This window comes from Carassius carassius, chromosome 25, assembly GCF_963082965.1.
Source record: "Carassius carassius chromosome 25, fCarCar2.1, whole genome shotgun sequence".
In the NCBI taxonomy this organism is placed as follows: domain Eukaryota; kingdom Metazoa; phylum Chordata; class Actinopteri; order Cypriniformes; family Cyprinidae; genus Carassius; species Carassius carassius.
In genome coordinates this window covers 23,042,220-23,062,113 of record NC_081779.1, presented here as the reverse complement: position 1 = coordinate 23,062,113, position 19,894 = coordinate 23,042,220, and the positions used below count along the sequence as shown (strand labels likewise).

Below are 19,894 nucleotides of genomic sequence, written 5' to 3'. Positions count from 1 at the left end.
GCCAGAAATAATTATAAGCCATGTAAAAGACTATGCACAATAAACATTAACGTTACCATAGTAAACATGGTAAATGCAACCACTTTTACTTTTATTTATCACTTTTATTTAGTAACATATTTATCTGTCGTCTTGTCTCGAGAGTTTAGCCCCCACGTAGCATAGCCTATCATCAAAATGTTATAATGATTTTTGTTCGGGAGCTTCTATAAAAAGAGTCTGCGCTGCGGATCATTTCTATAACACCAGCATTAAACACTTTTTTAAATAAGTCGAGCTCAAAACTCACTTTCAGTCAGCAGGAGTGTTTGCAATAACTTGATCCGATGTGAATTACAATCACCATACAAGGCAGAAATATTTATAAACAATGCAAAAGACTATGCACGCTGGGCATTAACATTACCATAGTAAACATGGTAAATATGACCGTTTGAGGAAATCAGATGTCAGCTTCTTATTCTCTATCACAATCGTGTAATTATTTAGTAACTTATATTATCTGTCATAAGTCTCGTCTCGAGAGTTTAGCTCCACGTAGCCTATCATAAAAATATAATAATGTTTTATGTTCGGGAGCTTTTATAAAAATAGAGATATTATCATTCATTCTAAATGTGACGTATAGGCCACTTTGGCTACAAATAAATAGAAACAGACTCGACTGAATAAGCAGGCTATTTTCATAAGCGTTAGAAAAATATATATATATATATATATAAATAAATTTATTTCTGTGTGATTAATTCTGAGTCCTGATAAATTAATTCATTATGATCAATGTATCACGTATTCTACTATAGTAAAACATTGATGCTTTTGAATTTGAATATTTACCAAAGCATGCAAACAAAAGGCGGCTTTTATCATGTTCGTTTTGTGATCGCGCTAGTTCCAGTGACTTATTTCTTAGTTTTCTGATAACTTCTCTTTATTGGTGAAATGAAGGCGTTTCGTGAGTGACGTTGTTCTGAGAGGCGTGTAAAGGGCGTGTTTTAGTGACGCGCAGCAGAGCTTCTGGCTCGACTGTGGAAACCCTGCGCTATTCTGGCCTCAGTGCTACTTAGCCCCACCTGGCTCGTTTTAAGCCCTGGCTCGCACTGGCCCGACAGTGGAAATGAGGCTATTGACACTGGAGGCCTGGAGGGCCAAGGTAGAACCACAGCCTTGCTGGACCGAGGGAGACGGAGGCCTGGCAGACCCAGGCAGAGCCGGTGGGACTGAGGACAAAGCTGGAAGGAAGGAGGAACCAAGCAGAGCCAGAGGGATGGAGGGATGGAGGGATGAGGCGCATCCAGGAGTGGAAGACCATGGTAGAGACAGGTTGATGACTAACCAAGGTGGAGCTGGAGGGATGAGGGACCCTGGTGGAGCTGAGGGAGCGTGGAGCCCGGAAGGAGGGCTGAGGTGCATTCCAGGGTTCAGAGGACTGAAGTGGAGCCAGGGGGATTGTCTTGCCTAGGCGGAGCTGGAGCTAACAAAATAATATATTGTAAATATTTAAAATGTTACCCAGCCCTAGTTTCTCAGCATTATAACACCTGTTATGTATGCCAAAGTCACAGCACCGCTTTCATGACGCTAGTGTGAATTTCCACAAGGATGAAGCCTTGTTGTTCACAGTTTTCTTTTTTTGCTTTCTGAGGTCTTAAAGGAGTAATATGTTCAGAGTACAGGGGCTTGGAGGTTTGGAGCGGTCCTGGCGGGTGCTGTCAAGCCTCATTGTTAGCGTCAGTGCTCTGGCTGAGATGTAGGCGTAGAGCTAATTCAAACGGCATGCTTTTGTCCAAGAGCTGGATTACATCCTGAATTTGTGCCGTTCATGTCAGTGTTTACCCCCAGAGCGCTGTTTACTAAATCAAAGCTGCAAAAGAGAGAAAATGAAAAAGAGAAATATCCCAGCATATAGTATCCTGAGGGAAGTTCCTTAGATAAGGTCTTATCACCTGGTGGAAATAGATCAATCCCATCATTGTCATTATGCACCGATGCAGCTCACAAATGTGGTTTTTCTTACATTGTCACACATGATGGTATTGGGAGCTTGACACAAATGCTTATTTCCACAGGGCAACATGGCTGGTTTTAGTGAAACAGAAAAAGTAAACAGTTACAGAAACCATTTGCATTGTTAAGTGGTTGCTAGGATTTTCTGAGCTGTTGTTAGGTGGATTATTAAATGGCGTTGTGCATTTTTTATTTATTTATTTATTTATTGTTGTTTTGTCATTTGGGGATAATAATATAATACGAATTAGAAAACTATTATAATTATCATTATTATATAACAGTAATATTAATGACAATTAATATTATTATTGTTATATAGCACCCTTCAAACATACAATAGGTAAGAATATAAAAACATTTTAGACAGCAAATAAATAAATAACATACATACAATAGATAGATTTAAAAAAAAGCAAAAGAAAAGGAATATTAAAAAAGTAACTGAGCTTGCTTTATTAAAGATTAGTGATGCTTCCAGTCTTTACTGCTTCCAGAGTTTCTATTTAAGAATTACCTCAGAGATAAGCTGTGCTCTTCACAGCACTTCAGTTGGACTAACGCTTTCACAATCTCCTTGGCCACCATGATCGAACGCCACTGAACAGGAACCAGGTTGTTTCCATAGCGACAAGGAGCATCTGTCCAAATGCTCAAAGGCGAGTGGGCGTCACTAGACCTGTCACCTGTCAGCTGAATCGAAAGTTTTCATTTAACATGGACCAGAGCTGTCTGAAAAAAAAACTCACAGACCATATGCCCACCAGGGGCGCTGGACTGGGGGTAAAACCAGTACTGATTTCCAGGGCCCCAAGGTTAGAGAGAGCCCTTGAAAAGTCTGGAATATATATTTTCAAGGGGAGGGGGGCCCATTAGGACTGCCTATGCATTGGGCCCGGGATCTTGTGCAGCGCCCCTGATGCCCACATATACCACCCATCCACTCACAACAGAAATACATCTACATACCTCAGTCCCCACACAGAAAACACACACAGTTCACTATCAAGAGGTAACAAGACAGCTGCAGCATTATCGCAACAAACAAAACCAATGTTGCTTTTATCGCCAAGATTTCAACAGTACAGCTTTTCCAAAAAAAGTTATGCATTATTGCAGTTTCTATGCTCTATATTTAAAGTGACAGAGAGCTGCCATAACTCTTTTCTCCACTTTCAAAAGAAAAAAACATTCAGAACGCACCAGCAGCAGCATGATAAGTGTGAACTGACATTTCCAGATCTCAGCACTCTGCACTGTAATTCATATAGATTGTGTGGCTTTCACTGCCAGCTGGAGTGCTGAGCTCATGTCAGACACAGCTGCTAATGATGGCTTGGGTTGGGTGGTGCCTTTCAGCAGAACGATCCGAGCTTCACATGCTGAGGTGCAGATGCACTCATTGGTGTTCCTCAGACACGTTTTTGCATCAAACATGCTTCTCTTATATCTGGTAAAACATATATTGTATAGATAAAAGGGAGCTGTCATCATCTGCTCAACCTGATGCCATTTGAATTTTTTTTTTTTTTTTTTTTAAGGAAGTCTTTCAGATGTTGCTGCTGACTTGTTGCCTCACTGCCTTATTAGGCAATGACTTTGCAGAAAGCGTTTGTGCACGAAATACCTCCTGAAACTGACTTCAGACAAACTTAACATGGTAGTTTAATGATTAACAACAAAATAAAAGAGCCTTGGTGACAACGATGTGAATATTTAATTACAGTAAAACAGTACTTTTTAGATAGAAATGACAGCAAACATTGAAAAGGTTTTTGTGCATTTACACACAAACTTGCCACCAACCGCAAATTTCCATTGTCATCTTTATTTTTAAGCTCAACTGTCATGGAATTGAACACACAGGATAGCAGGAAATCTTAGTAGACAGTATGTGACAGAATCATTAGATAAGGCTGTGCCAGGTTTCCTGCAGAGGCAGCATTTTTCAGCTTTCAGACTCAACCAGAATGTTCAGCCTGCTTAAATATGGATGGTAAACGCAATTGTCAGTCCTTTGAATATTCTTCATTGAAAATCTTGCCTTTGGGCCTTGCTTTTCAATTTGGTTCATGCTTCTGCATATTGCATCTTGTCGTGTTCACAAAACACTAGAGAACCAGTGGAGTTTGTGTCCAGGTTTTATTTCCTGGTGTATGAATATGTTTTTGTGTGGGGGGTTAACTATTCTAAGATTTCTATTTGAGCATCTGTTTTAAGAGTCTGTACATTTAATATAGGCCAGAATAGATATAAGCATTGAATTCGGCTATGGTTTCACTTGTGTAAATTCAAATATGTTACCAGTCAGAAGTTGACAAAACATGGTTGACAAAAATCACTGAAACTGTTCATCAGTTACTCCCTTTGTAATTACTGAAGCTGTCAATCAGGTCAGTTCAGCTGGGTCTCACTGATTTCTACACTCTAGTGAAAACTTCCAATATAATCATAAAACTGTCCACACTGCATAATGAATCTCATTTACATTGTGTTAAACTTATTATTGTTACACTTTGTTATCATTGTGTAGCATTTGGACCAATCAGACACACAGCTATTTGTTATATTTAACAAATATGTAATGCCCCCTCATTTAACCAAAGTATCTATGGACCCTTCCCTCAAAATGCAACTATCACTTCAAAAAAGGTAGAACAGGCCTCTGGTTCCATAGCAACCAAAAGCACACTATCTGATAACTCTAGGTTTATGGCTCCACAGGAATGTGCAAAGCAACTCTTAACTCAAGCCTCTCAAAAACAGACACATAATACACATCAAAAGGGACTTTTCTCTAATTCGTAGACAAACCTTTCTTTGAATTGATTCACATATACTTTAGGGCATTGTGTATGCTGTTACCGTTTGTGACGAGTGGGGCGGGGCCGAGAGCCGTGGGAACGGAGCGAGGCCGGTGGAGTGATTTGGAAATGAGCGACCCCTGCGCCACTCACCGGTCTCGAGTACCACGGAGGAGATGGAAGGATATAAAAGAGGAGCGACGACAGTGAAGGATGAAAGAAGCCCAGGCCTGGTCCTCTCTCGTCCTTCACTGCATCAGGACTCTTTATCAAACAGGCGAGACGAGCAAGTATCAAACTTAGTCTTATTAATTGGTACATTAAGTATCATATGCACCTTTTACAAAGGTGTGTTTGAACTATGAAACTGATGTTTCCTTCACGCTGTAGATCTGCTGAATATCAAATTGTGTGTGTGTATGCGTATGTTAGACTAGTTTAAGTGTTTATGTAGTTAATAAAGTCTTACTTGTATAACATTTGAGGTTGTTCATTGTTTTCTCATAACTGAAGTCCCTAATCATGCCGATTTTTGATACACGCTCTGAGTAGTATTGCACAGTAAGAAAGTTATTTTCCTTAACCAGGAAATTAACGTTCTTAGAATTGACAGACAGTTGACACTGAGAGGTCAAGTGAATACATACAGCAGATCTAAATATTTATAATTAATCATAACTTGTTATGATTGATTATTCATATTTCCCCTTTGAACTGATTCGCTACAATTGTGTTACACTTTGTTATTATTATTATTAATTTTATATTATAAAGGTATTTACTAGGGGTGCGATGAAACAACTATCCCATGAGACGAGACATGAGACTGGGTTAATGAGAACAAGATGAGATGAGATTTATAGGCTTTAAAAAAAAAAAAAACCTCAATGATGAAATATATAGAGAAAAATAGTATTTTATTCAACTGAAAAACACAAAATGCAAAAAATTTAGGTGTGTTTTGAAATCTACTTGCATTTTATGAATGAAACATCTATTTTAATAACTTTTATGCAGTAATAAACATGTAAACACTACAGAAGGTTTTGCCACAAACTCAAATAAATAAAAATAAACACACAAATATCCCTTTAAAGTGGAAGTGAAGCAGTCAGTCAAGTTTATTATTTAATAAACTGATTTCCACTTTAATAAAAAAGTATAAATAATAAACACGGTTAATGTTAGGGATGTCCAGATCCGATCACGTGATCGGAAATCGGGCCCGATCGCGTGGTTTCAGACTTGATCGGATTTGGACGTTACCTCCCGATCAGGACTCGGATATATATATATTCTCATTCATTTTTAACACATCTTTTGTTATGCGGTGGCACAGAGTTAGACCCTTTTGACTCCACACAGAAACAGCAACGCGTGCGGCATGACATCACTTTGTTTTCAAGAGCTGGTGTGAATAAATATAGATTCAAACTCAAAGAGACATGATAGTTTGCGCATTGACCTGATATTTCATTCAGACCCAGAATACAGCCTATACTACCAGTCAGAAGTTTTTGAACAGTAAGCTTGTTAAGGTGTTTTTTTTTTTTTTTTTTTTAAAGAAGTCCCTTCTATTCACCAAGCCTGCATTTATTTGATCCAAAGTACAGCAAAACAGTAAGATTTTGAAATATTTTTACTAGCCTATTTAAAATAGCTGTTTTATATTTGAATATATTTCAAAATGTAATTTATTGAAGATCCTGGATCTGTTTTTTCGCTCTTCTTTATTCTTTTTTTATGTATTATAGAAGTATCGGATCGGGACTCGGTATCGGCAGATACTCAAAATCAAATGACTCGGACTCGAGGACAAAAAAACCTGATCGGGACATCCCTAGTTAATGTGTCCATTTAAAAGAATAAAGCAGTGGTTCCCAAACTGGGGGGCGCAGCAAGGCTGAGGGACAGTTAGGGCCCTATGAAATCCATTTTATTTTTTCCCAAATTCTGTTTTATTTTTATTTTTCACAATTAATTTTTTTCTCAGTTTAAATTGTTCTTTATTGCTTTTTTTCCGTTAGAATTTTTCTATTAAATTTGTATCAATTAAAAAGCATGTCTAATTAATCAAAATCATGAAATGTATACATTTTCACATCAATTTATTAAAATGTAACAAAAATTACAAGTTTAGTAAAAACAAGGGCCCTATGAAATTGTTTTAGTGTTTTAGCATGTCTAATTATTTGAATGTTTAAACAACTTAATTTCTTAATTAATTTTTTTCTTAAAGTAGCCCTTATTAATTTTCTTTCTCTCAGAAATTCTGTGTTGTGTATTTATATTTTTATGGTTATCACAATGAAAGCATAAATCATTAATTTCATTTATTATTTATCTTTAATTATTAAAAAAAAGAATAAAACTTAATAAAACACTATTTTTGGCAAACAAAGGGGATTTACTATTAAAATTAAAACATGGAAGCAATGTTGAGTGATTACTCCTTAAGTACTACATTTTTGTAGTAGTATCCAGCTATGTACATTCTACAGAAAAATAGTAACAGACTTTTATTTTGACGGGTTGCCGCGAATACCTTTACAGTTCTATACAGTGATATAACGCTAGTTTTACTCAAATCAAATGGTCAAATGCTCATGAAGTGACTCTCAGAGCAGTTCTGGAGATGTTGTTCATGTGTTTCCATCCTCATTTAGTGAGATGGCAGATGCTGAAATCACCACGAGCATTACGTGCACTTCTGTGTGTAGTAAATGCAACGCGCTCCATTCATTAACAGAGACATGCAGAACATGCAGGAATTATATTTAAATCGACTTTTGCGGCTTTATATTTACAGATACGTATCGTGATTTGATTTAAGTGTAATGACCTATTTTTGATTTATTCATTCATTCATTCAAAGTTTGACAAATTCCGTGACATTCCGCATAAAACTGTTATAAAAATTCTGTATAAAAAGAATACACTGCGTAATGTTCCCGCTTATCATGAAACCACTTGCCTGGTGTGAACATAAAATATCTTACATACCACCACTGGTGAAAGAGCCAGTGTAATGCAAATATATTTGAAAGGTCTGGGCGAGGAAATCGTCACTTTCTCGCAAGACCAGTCAGATCTCGCGAGACACATTGGATCTCGTGCCACGAGATCTCGTCACACCCCTAGTATTTATGAGTGTGCAGAACTCGATGAGCTCATGCTAAACAATAGATCCAGATACAATATGTGTGGCTGTCACACACTCAACATACATCATCTGCCTGGAGCTCCTTCCATTTACAACAGTGAGCACAAGCTAAAGTGATTATTACGTTTTGAATATGGATATTTTTCTTACAAGAACGCATTGATTCGCCACAAGAGGCATTTGTTCACCCACCGGAGCTGTGTGAGAAACTTTTTTTTATGGATGGACGCTTTTTATTTAACTTATTTGGACTGATACATGCAAGACCTGTTGAGTAGCATTAAACAGCTTGAAAGATCAAAGACAAATTTTAATATAACTCTGACTGGATTCGTCTGAAAGAAGAAAGTCATATACACCTACTGTAGGATACCACAGGGGTGAGTTAAACACAGCCTAATTTTCATTTTTGGGTGAACTAAATCTATCAGTTTTAAAGTGACAGCAGCCTTTTATACCAGCTGTTAATTAAAATTAATCAAAGAACAAAAGAAAAAGAAAATCACTCACTAACCTTGGAAAACTTGTAACTTTAATAAGTTTTATTTATAAAAAATAATATAACGTTTGATTTCAATATCTGTATTGGAACTTTGTTCAGTTGTATTTATGCTATTGCTGTTTTGGTTATTTGCTCTCATTTTCTTATCTTTAACAATGCTTGAAATCCTTATTAGTTCAGTCTTGGCCACTCTGTTTGATTAAGATTATAGTAGAGGTCCTGAACATTATTTTGACAGCAGGCTTTGCTTTAAAGGGTTCAGATTCTGAGCTGCCCACAAGCAAACCTCATTGAGGTTTGAAACCTCCAACACAATCAGGGATCGCAGCACCCTGAACAGCTGGAAGAGATGGTGTGTCTATGCTCACAACTTAAATAAATTGCTGCACTTCATCAGTTAACTGTCCTCAGTCCATAAGTGGAACATTGGTCTGTACACCTCCCACTCTCATGGATCAGCGTTTGTCTGGCCCATACTGATTCTCTATCCAATCTTAACTTTGGATGCTGTCTTGTCTCAGCACATCAGAGAAAGCATATTTCAATTGTAATCAGGAATGCTGTTCCTTGGAATGCTGTACATTGTCAATAACCTGTTAACTTTTAAGTATTAGCATAAAAGGGAAACTTAGCTTAGCTTATGAAGACACATTGAGATGAACGGAGAGTGAAGTATATCCAGATGTGATGAAGATGCTTGATTTTTGTTGTAGGGAGGGCTGATTGTGACTGAATTATTCTGAAGTCACTTCCAAACCAATACTGGTTGATACATGAATTGTGAGTTCAAGATCACAAAACTGAATCTGAAGTGAAATTCATGTGGGCAACAAATACTTCATCTGTTTGAAAGCTGTCCTGTTTGAGTGTTAGTGACAGAACTGAAGCTGACTTAACGTGTGTCTGTGCAATATAACTGAAAGCTGACATAACGTTTGTCTGTGCGACAAAACCCAAGGCTGATACAGTGCATTTTCTGTTCAATGAAACACTCTCAGAAAAAAAAAAGTACAGAAGTTGTCACTGGGGCGGTACGTTTTATGTACTAATATATACATTTTAGGTACTTATATTTATCTTTAAGATGCCAGTATGGACTGTTTAGGTACAAAGGTGTGCCTTTTGAAATGATACTGCCCCAGTGACAACTTTTGTACCTTTTTGTACTGAAAGCTGATTTGACTCATGACAGAACTCAGAACTAGTATGTTTCTGCGTGACAGAACTTGAAGGGTTAGTTCACCCAAAAATGAAAATTATGTAATTAATAACTTACCCTCATGTCGTTCCAAAAACGTGAGACCTCCGTTCATCTTCAGAACACAGTTTAAGATATTTTAGATTTAGTCCGAGAGCTCTCAGTCCCTCCACTGAAACTGTGTGTACGGTATACTGTCCATGTCCAGAAAGGTAAGAAAAACATCATCAAAGTAGTCCATGTGACATCAGAGGGTCAGTTAGAATTTGTTGAAGCATCGAAAATACATTTTGGTCCAAAAATAGCAAAAACTACGACTTTATTCAGCATTGTCTTCTCTTCCGTGTCTGTTGTGAAAGAGTTCAACTGTCACAGCAGTCATGCTCACAACCGACCCGGAAGAGAAGACAATGCTGAATAAAGCCATAATTATTAAAAATGCACCTTTTAGGGGTAAGTACAAAGGTGTAACTTTTGAAAGGGGAATCGTTCCAGTGACAGCTTTTGTTTGTCTTTTTCTGAGAGTGTAATGTGAAAAATGAGTATACATTATCACTTGCTAAAGATAAAATTTAACAGTGTTATTAAATTATTAGTGTTTTTAGTGATTAACTTAAAGAGAGCGTTATATGTAGCGGCAAATATGAATCTAAATATAAAAATACAGAAATTGAGTGTCCACAATAGCCAATAAATAAAAAAAAAACAAATGTAGTACGGATGCATTGTGCATCCCTATTAAAGAAGCTGTTATAGACCACAGTTAAAATTATTTGGACATTTTCTGCTAAAGCATTTAGGCTATTTATGTATTTAATGGAAAGCTTGAATTGAAATCCGTGTATGTATGTGAGCTTAGTTACTCTTTTGCAAAGATGGATCCAAGGCCATACTAATGATGTATGTAGCATGCTAGTCAAACATTGCTCAGCCACCCACCTAGTAGGTTTAATTAACAGAGTTTCTGTTTTCCCTGAAAGCTTTAGGCTTTTCCGGTGAATATCTTTGTGGATCATTAATTTGACATTCTGACACTAGACTATTCATCACAGGTAATAATGAATGATATTCCCAGGGTATTAGAGCATCAAGCAACTTAAAGTCTGTGAGGAAGAGCCAGACAGCAGAGGACATTAACAAAGGCAGAATAAATATGCTCTCTAACAGTAATACTGAAACTCCTCGGCTACACGCTCACATTCTTAACAACTGGTTAAATATATCTCCTACATGCCTGGGCACGCTTGTCACAGAGCATTGTCTTTAATCAGGATCTGACACGGACTTTATTAAGTATATGAAAATGGGCATCTCAGCTATTGAGGGATGAGAAGCATCAGTTTGGGATAAATGTCTACAGAGTTTGGTGAAAAACAAGCTGAATTGTTATTTATTACCTGATGTATTTTTCTGCATATTGAAAGATTGCGACATTAACTGAGGAAGATGCTAATGGCAATATTTTCTAATTAATTGTGGATCAACGTGCAGTTCAGAAGAAGTGTTTTTTTGTTTGTTTTGTTTTTTTGTGGCTTCCAATAGAGTGCTACAGTGATGATGTATCTGTGTTAGCATCTCCCTGGTTCTCTCAACAAGTAATCAGCTTTTGGATTATTGCAGAATAATAAGCTCTGTGACCACTATAAGTAAGATTCTTTAATGTTTTGTTCATTATGATAATCTTCACAAATTAACAGAACTTGAACTACTAAATGTAAGCTATAAGTAAACTAGCTCTAACTAATATGTACACTTTAGAAAGGCTATAATATGTAATTTTTTAAGTATTAATGTGTACCTTTAAAGTACTATGATGTACCAATTATGTGTAAATAGGGTACAAAGATGTACCTTTTAGGTTTTTAGTTTTAGTTAACTACAATAACCCTGATTGGAACAATCCTCAATCACTTTACGTATACGTCGACATTCCATGTCCATTATTGTGAAACCCGCGAGACACAACAAAAACACAGGTCCGGCCACAGCGTCCTCCATCCTCCTGTTGTTCACGTTCTTCTTTGTCAACGTTGTTGAACACCACGCACAAATGACATTGCTGTCGACCGGCTTACGTCATGTCCTAGTACACATGGTCGGTGCGAATGCAAACTTTAAAAATGGTACTGGGAAATAGTTAGTGCAAAATCGTCCCAGTACTTTAGTACTGTACATTTAGTTGTGGAACTAAAGCAGTGCGAAAGGCCCTATTGTGATTACGTTGGAGCTCAGACTAGTAAAGCTCCTCTATAATAAGGAGCCTTTTAAAACGACCCTGACAGTACTCCCCCAAACATTCATCTGTCAACACTGACTTATAAATACAAGATTTGGTTAGCAGCGATGGCATAAAAAAACTTGTTTATAGCCTGGGAACATAATTATTGTAAGGGGAGGAGAGTGCTTGATGTAAAATATTGCCTTTGGATTCATATCTTTGGGTTTTTTGTTCTTGGTAAGGTTTTTTGATGCAAGATCTCACAGGGGCCATATACAGAATGATGTCAGAATGACGTACCTGATTCCATCATTTTACCTCTGGCTAGTCGTCTGAGGTATTTTCAGTTTGATTTTATCTGACTATAGGAGAATAAACTTTTAAAAAAGCTGTTTATGTGAAGTGACTCAGTATGACGAGAAAGCAGCGACACCGTGAAATGAAAAAATGAAGAACTCATAGCAAAACAATGAAAGGTAATTTTTCTGTCAGTCATGCCGTAAACTATTCCCAGCCCTGTCTTCTTACATTAAATATGAAGGAAAAACAGAACTATATCAAACAGTTCCCAGCAGATACCGCTGTGCCAATGATGTTTAAGGGTACATACTGTAAAAAGGGAGTTTATGTGATTGCCAGCACTGGCTAAATTGCTTTTTGTCAGATCAGTGTACTAGCATATGTACACTGTGTTCCAAAATATTATGCAAGTGACATATCAATAGGATTTCGGTACATTAAAAGAGTCCGATTTTTGTGTGTGTTGTTTTTCACATCATTTCAGGTAACTGGTATCAATCTCAGACTGGTTTGGTCAATAGTTTGCCAGGTCTTCTTAGGTAAATGGAAACCATACTTAAAGAGGTTGTTCCACATTATTAAGCAAGTCACAGTTCTCGTGAAATATGGTGAGGAAGAAAGATATTTCTGAAGGTGAAAAGTATGAAACAATGCAATGTCTTGCAAAATGGATCAAAACAATATTTTGCTAAAAGCAAATGGAGATTATTGAACCGTCAAAAGATTTGTGAGTGACTTAGAGCACATAAGATCTTGGTCAGATTAAGATTTATTAAGGAAAGTTTCTGCCAAACAAATTGACTGTATTGTAATGCCAGCTGTAAAAAAGCCACTGCTGAGCAGCAGACAGGTGGAGAGGATCTTAAGACACCATAAGCTTCAAACAATTGTCTGCTGCTCAGAAAAATCTGACTCTTTATTGTACCAAAATCCTATTGATATGTCACTTGCATAATAATTTGGAACATGGTGTATTTCTGCAGTATGTATAGTACGCTGGCATTCAAATGTTTGGGGTAGGTAAGATTGTTACATTTTTGTAAAGTCTCTTTTGCTCATAAAGTCTGCATTTATAAAATACAGTAAAAACAATAATTGTGTGAATTAATTTTACAATTTAAAAGAACTGTTTTCTTTTTGAATATGTGTTAAAATGCAATTTATAGTTGTTATGCAAAGCAGAATTTTCAGCATCATTACTCTCGTCTTCAATGTCACGTGATCCCTCAGAAATCATTCTAATATGCTAAAAACATTGCTTATTATTATCAGTGCTGAATGCATGAAATAACTTAAAACACGTTCTGCTGTACATTTGCCGAATTACTTTGGCAAGTATATTTAACTCAGATTTGGACTGACTAAAAAAAATACAGTTCTACGTGCCAGTTGGATTAAAAATGTGATAAAAAATAATGCTTTAGGTGCCTTTTTTAAACATTTATCATTGGGTAATGCAAACTGTTTCTCATACTGTTATTAGAAAATACAGTGTAGCGTGTAGTAGGCAGTGATCGGTTTCATTTTCAGTACTGACTGAGCCTGAGTCAACAATTAAACTTGATTTTCACCAGGGCATTGCCATTAGGGAAATTACATCAGAATAGCTTCTAGTCCTGGATGCATTTGACTGAGCTGTGATTCTGATTGCCTGTTGATTAGTGGAATGAGGAGTGGAGATTTCTCTTAATTAATTTGTCACCCGGTGATTATGATCACATAAACACAAGATGAAACAAAGTGTTAAACTAGAGATAATATTTACCATTTACAAGCCAAATTCCCTGTTCAGATGAAGAAACAAACTGACCTACATCTTAGATGGCCTAAATGTGAGTAATTGTTCGACAAAATTATTTTTGGGTGAATTATTCCTTTAATATTTCATTCCATGACCCTCACCAAAAACAGACCAATTATGTGCTCTACTGCATGTTATGCAAAAAAGTATTCATGTGGTGAGGGAGTCATGTTGTTAGGAAAGAAAGCAGTCTGTTTAATATATAGGGAACAAAAGAACGTTAGACCTAAAAGTGAAGGACCCAGAAGATATGCAGTGGCATTACAGAATTATTTTCAAAGAAATGAGTGTTTTAAAACTTGGAAAAGAGTCACTGTTTCCTGGAATTGGCATGAAATGGCCACTGTTAAAATCATTAATGCAAACCACCTCATAGATTGTTAGTAAAGGGTCCACACTTCAGCTGTACTCATAGTGCATGAGTACTTCTTTAGAGCTCTCGTGTAGGTTCTTCTGTTCCGTTCTTCGTTCAATTCCATGTGCGTGGAGAACACCAGACTGCTATTGGGCCAGTTAAAGAGGATAATGACATATGGGTTATTCCAAGGGCATCATAAATGAAGAGCTTTTGTGTAGTCCTTTTTGGTAATCTTTTCATCTGAAATAATGAGCACTCTCACATCTGTCACTGTTATTTAAGCCTCACCTGCTGTGAATCTCTCACAGCAGTGCTGCTGATGCTGCACACCTGAGAGACACAAGTGCTTTCTGTTATTGTTGTGGTATGTAATTAGGGTTTTATGACATCTGCAAAGATCTGTGAGTTTGGACATAATTCAGTTTGGTTCACTCAAGTATTAATGTCTTTTTCTGAACTCCATGGCAACAGATAAGGCACTTTATCTTCTGTCACCGGGAGTTCCTCCATGATCAATTATTTATGAAATTACTGCACAATAACAAAGGCTTCTACGGGTGATAGACAGAAACCTAGATAGAACAACAAACAGACAGATAGACTATCTATCATTCTGTCTTTTTTCTGTCTGTCTATCTGTCTATCTATTGTTCTGTCTGTCTGTCTGTTGTTTTGTCTGTCTGTCGGCCTGTCTATGTATTGTTCAGTCTTTCTATTGCTCTGTCTGTCCATCTATCTGTTGTGTCTGTCTGTTTTGTCTGACGGTATGTCTGTTTATGTATTGTTCTGTCTATCATTTTTCTGTCTGTCTGTCTATTGTTCTGTCTGTCTGTCATTCTGTTAGTCTAGCTATCTGTTGTTCTTTCTGTCTATTTTTTGTCTGTCTGTCAGCCTGTCTGTCTATGTATTGTTCTGTCTGTCTATCTGTCTGTCTGTCTGTCTGTCTGTCTGTCTAGCTATTATTTTGTCTGTCTGTCTCTGTGTAGCTATTGTTTTGTCTGTCTGTCTGTCTAGCTATTGTTCTGTCTGTCTATCTCTGTCTAGCTATTGTTCTGTCTGTCTTTCTGTCTGTCTGTGTACCTATTGTTCTGTCTGTCTGTCTAGCTATTGTTTTGTCTGTCTGTTTCTGTTTAGCTATTGTTCTGTCTGTCTGTCTGTCTGTCTGTCTGTCTTTCCTAGCTATTGTTCCATCTGTGTGTCTGTCTAGCTATTGTTCTGTCTGTCTATCTCTGTCTAGTTATTGTTCTGTCTGTCTATCTCTGTCTAGCTATTGTTCTGTCTGTCTATCTCTGTCTAGCTATTGTTCTGTCTGTCTGTCTGTCTGTCTAGCTCTGTCTAGCTATTGTTCCATCTTTCTGTCTGTCCTAGCTATTGTTCTATCTGTCTGTCTGTCTGTCTGTCTAGCTATTGTTCTATATTTCTGTCTGTCTGTCTGTCTGTCTGTCTGTCTGTCTAGCTATTGTTCTGTCTGTCTGTCTCTGTGTAGCTATTGTTCTGTCTGTCTGTCTGTTTGTGTGTAGCTATTGTTCTGTCTGTCTGTCTGTCTGTCTGTGTGTAGCTATTGTTCTGTCTGTCTGTCTGTCTGTCTCTGTGTAGCTATTGTTCTGTCTGTCTGTCTGTTTGTGTGTAGCTATTGTTCTGTCTGTCTGTCTATCTCTGTCTAGCTATTGTTCTGTCTGTCTGTCTGTCTGTCTGTCTAGCTCTGTCTAGCTATTGTTCCATCTTTCTGTCTGTCCTAGCTATTGTTCTATCTGTCTGTCTGTCTGTCTGTCTAGCTATTGTTCTATATTTCTGTCTGTCTGTCTGTCTGTCTAGCTATTGTTCTGTCTGTCTGTCTGTCTGTCTGTCTCTGTGTAGCTATTGTTCTGTCTGTCTGTCTGTTTGTGTGTAGCTATTGTTCTGTCTGTCTGTCTGTCTGTCTGTGTGTAGCTATTGTTCTGTCTGTCTGTCTGTCCTAGCTATTGTTCTGTCTGTCTATCTCTGTCTAGTTATTGTTCTGTCTGTCTGTCTGTCTCTGTCTAGTTATTATTCTGTCTGTCTGTCTCTGTGTAGCTATTGTTCTGTCTATCTGTCTGCCTAGCTATTGTTCTGTCTGTCTGTCTGTTTGTCTGTCTGTCTAGCTATTGTTCTGTCTGTCTGTCTGTATGTCTGTCTGTCTGTCTGTCTGTCTGGCTATTTTTCTGTCTGCCTTCCTGTCTGTCTGTCTGTCTGTCTCTCTGTCTGTCTGTCTGTCTGTCTGTCTAGTATTGTTCTGTCTGTCTGTCTGTCTCTCTGTCTGTCTGTCTGTCTGTCTGTCTGTCTGTCTGTCTGTCTGTCTGTCTGTCTGTCTGTCTAGTATTGTTCTGTCTGTCTGTCTGTCCTAGCTATTGTTCTGTCTGTCTGTCTGTTTGTGTGTAGCTATTGTTCTGTCTGTCTGTCTGTCTGTGTGTAGCTATTGTTCTGTCTGTCTGTCTGTCTGTCTGTCCTAGCTATTGTTCTGTCTGTCTATCTCTGTCTAGTTATTGTTCTGTATGTCTATCTGTATGTCCTAGCTATTGTTCTATCTGTCTGTCTGTCTGTCTGTCTGTCTAGCTATTGTTCTGTCTGTCTGTCTGTCTGTCTGTCTAACTTTTTTTCTGTCTGTCTGTCTTATTATTGTGCTGTCTGTCTGGCTTACTGTCTGTCTGTCTTATTATTGTGCTGTCTGTCTGTCTGTCTTATTATTGTGCTGTCTGTCTGTCTGTCTGTCTGTCTTATTATTGTGCTGTCTGTCTGTCTGTCTGTCTGTCTTATTATTGTGCTTTCTGTCTGTCTGTCTATCGAGTGCAATAATATTCCATTCCAAACATGTGAGTCTTTTCTATCATATGATTTATTTAAAGGTATTATTGTAATTAGCACCTCACCTCACCTCTTCATCAAGCCCATCAATAGGAGCAGGTCTGTGGGTAATTTTCGTGGCGATCTGACCCCTTTGGCATTTAGAAGCATGACTCCCAGTCTGCACTTCTTCATATGCCTGACATATGCTGCACTTCAATGGCTGTTACAGAATCAAATATACCTGCTATCCAATGCCTCCTGCAATGCATTAACCTCAAATATTCTGTGGAAATGTTAATAAAAGCAGCAAAAATGTATTTAACTTTAGGGTTAAAATACTTTTATTTCAGAATAAGAACTGTAAAGACCCATTATAAAGATAATTATAACCATAATTATGTTAGTTTCCACACCAGTGCACAGTATTGTACAAGCCTTAAGGCTTTGTGGCACTATCATCACAAACAGAATTCTAGTTTCTGTTTCTAGTTTCTAATTCTGTTTGTGCGACCAATGGCAGATGGAAGTGTTTGAGAAACCTGAAAACAATTATTGCACTTCACTTTAGTGACGCCATTGCTGCAAAAACACGTGAGCTTTAAAAGAAAAAAATCTTGTTGCCCTCTTTTTGCTGGTCACTTGCAAACAATCCTAATGTATTTATAGAGACCTTTTACCTTCAGAAAAACCCACATATTATTAACTGTCAAAAAAAAATCACACTTTGGCGCAACAGACCTTGGAACATGTAGTTCTTGGTAAAATTAGCATGACAGATATTCATTGCACAATATGATTTACCCAAGTACATGTTCTTGAAACAACATCCTTTGTTGGTCCTGAAACTATTTTAACACAATAATAGCCAATAGCCTGTTGCTGAACCACAGGGAAATGATCTGTTGATATAAATGTTGTTCATTCCATCCCTTAAACTTAATGCTGCCTGCAAGTCCTCTTAGGAAGCATCTTCTTAGCAGTTTAGAAGTTATAACATGTTTTGATTTTGGTTGAAAAGAAAATTACTCAGTAAAACAAGAACAAAACCAATCCTTGAATAAACTGTAAATACTGTATGAAGATTCATGAAATATGTTTTAAATGATATGTGGTGCAAAATAATGTGTACTTGCTCTCAACCATGTGTAAATAATACATAAATATTGCATTATGTGTGCTTTTAGACACGGTATCTTGATAACACAATAAAATAATATATATTAAATTAACTGAATTTGAATTTAATTGATACATGAAAATTATTGAACAAAATATAAACTATTATTACTATTAAACTTATTATATATTATATTATAGATTGCAATTATTCTGAGAACCACTAGTATTTGTCTGTGATTGTAACACTTTAATTGAAAAATTTTTGACATGTGGCCAAATATTTTCTCTTTATGCGCTATAGTGGAGCCAAAGCTAATAAAACAGTTCAGAAGATCCCACAGCATTCCTGTACATGCATGATTGGATATCATTAATATACACATTTAATTAACAACTCTGAGGTTATGTAATTGTCATGCAGCCATTGCCTAAATTAGTAAATTTTCTATTTATATTTTTCCTGAAAATTTTGTTTCTTTTCCTCATCAACAAATTTCATATAAACTAACATTGTAGCATTCTTGACCAAAAGAATTTCTTTTTTTAATAACTTATCAATTTCCTTCTGAATTAATTTGCTAATTAAGAGCAAAAAATCCCACGTTATACAGTTTGGGAAGCATAACAGTATCCTCATGTGCTGTACTTCAATTTCATCTCTTGGAATGAGTTTCAACTCGTCAGCTGTTAATAACTTCCAGCCTAATTGCAAATTAAAGTCTCAGACTTTCAGGTGCTTTTGCATTTGCAGTACAAACCAAAGCTCATTTGCCACTCAAGCACATTCCATTGTATTAATAAGCGTGTCTGAATTCTCCTTAAGTCTTAATTTTTTTTTAACAAGCATCCTTAAGGCAGATAATTGAGTTTCCCTATCTTGTGTTTGCAGTGGTGTATGTCTGCTGCAAGTGGGAGACGTTTCGCAAGCTGATGGTGGAGGTCTTGAGGTACGGTCTTCCTCAGGAGGAGTACGCCTTCTTCTTCATTGATCTGTTTGGATACAGTCTGCAGAGCCACCCTGCCAAACCATGGGCACGCGGAGATGCTGATGACAATCTGGCCAAGGAGGCATTTAAAGTGAGTTTGATGGACATGCCCATAAAAAACAAATAAATCAATAAAAGCAGCTGTGGTTGACAGAACTTTATAATAAAAGCTTTTATGGATTTTTAGGTTTTTTAAGGGTTCATATGTTGCAATTTTAAGTTTTCCTTTCTTTTTAGAGTGTTACAAGCTGTACGTGCATAGATAAGATTCCAAAAGTTGCAAAGACTAAAGTCTCAAACCTAAAGAGATATGTTTCCTGAACCTGGGAGAGTATATTAATATAATACATAGGCATATTCACTGTAAAAAAACATATTTGTACAGGTCTTTGTTGATGTGTGATTAGCAGCCAGCTGCAGCTGTGTTTCTCCTTTTTAGATAGGATCAGACAGTGCTGTGTTTGGCTCAGAGTCGCAAAAAATTTGTGATTGGATATTTGAAATATGCAGAAATGTGACAGTTCTGGGGGTGCTGTCTCATGGCTTCATGTCTTCATGTGGCTCACTGCCAACCGTCACCCCCCTACTGCACCGGAAAATTAACTTTCTAAATTTTTATTTAGGCTGGAACGAGAT

At 37.1% G+C, this 19,894-nt stretch overlaps 1 protein-coding gene across 1 annotated transcript in view; it reads left to right on the top strand.

Annotated features, from left to right (window-relative positions):
- The window catches only part of LOC132104440 (atrial natriuretic peptide receptor 1-like), a 113,352-nt gene that overhangs the window by 12,538 nt on the left and 80,920 nt on the right, over positions 1 to 19,894 (top strand). The window contains exon 2 of the mRNA XM_059509917.1: positions 19,162 to 19,349. Within this exon, the coding sequence (XP_059365900.1) occupies positions 19,162 to 19,349 (188 nt within the window). The remainder of the gene's footprint in view (positions 1 to 19,161; positions 19,350 to 19,894) is intronic.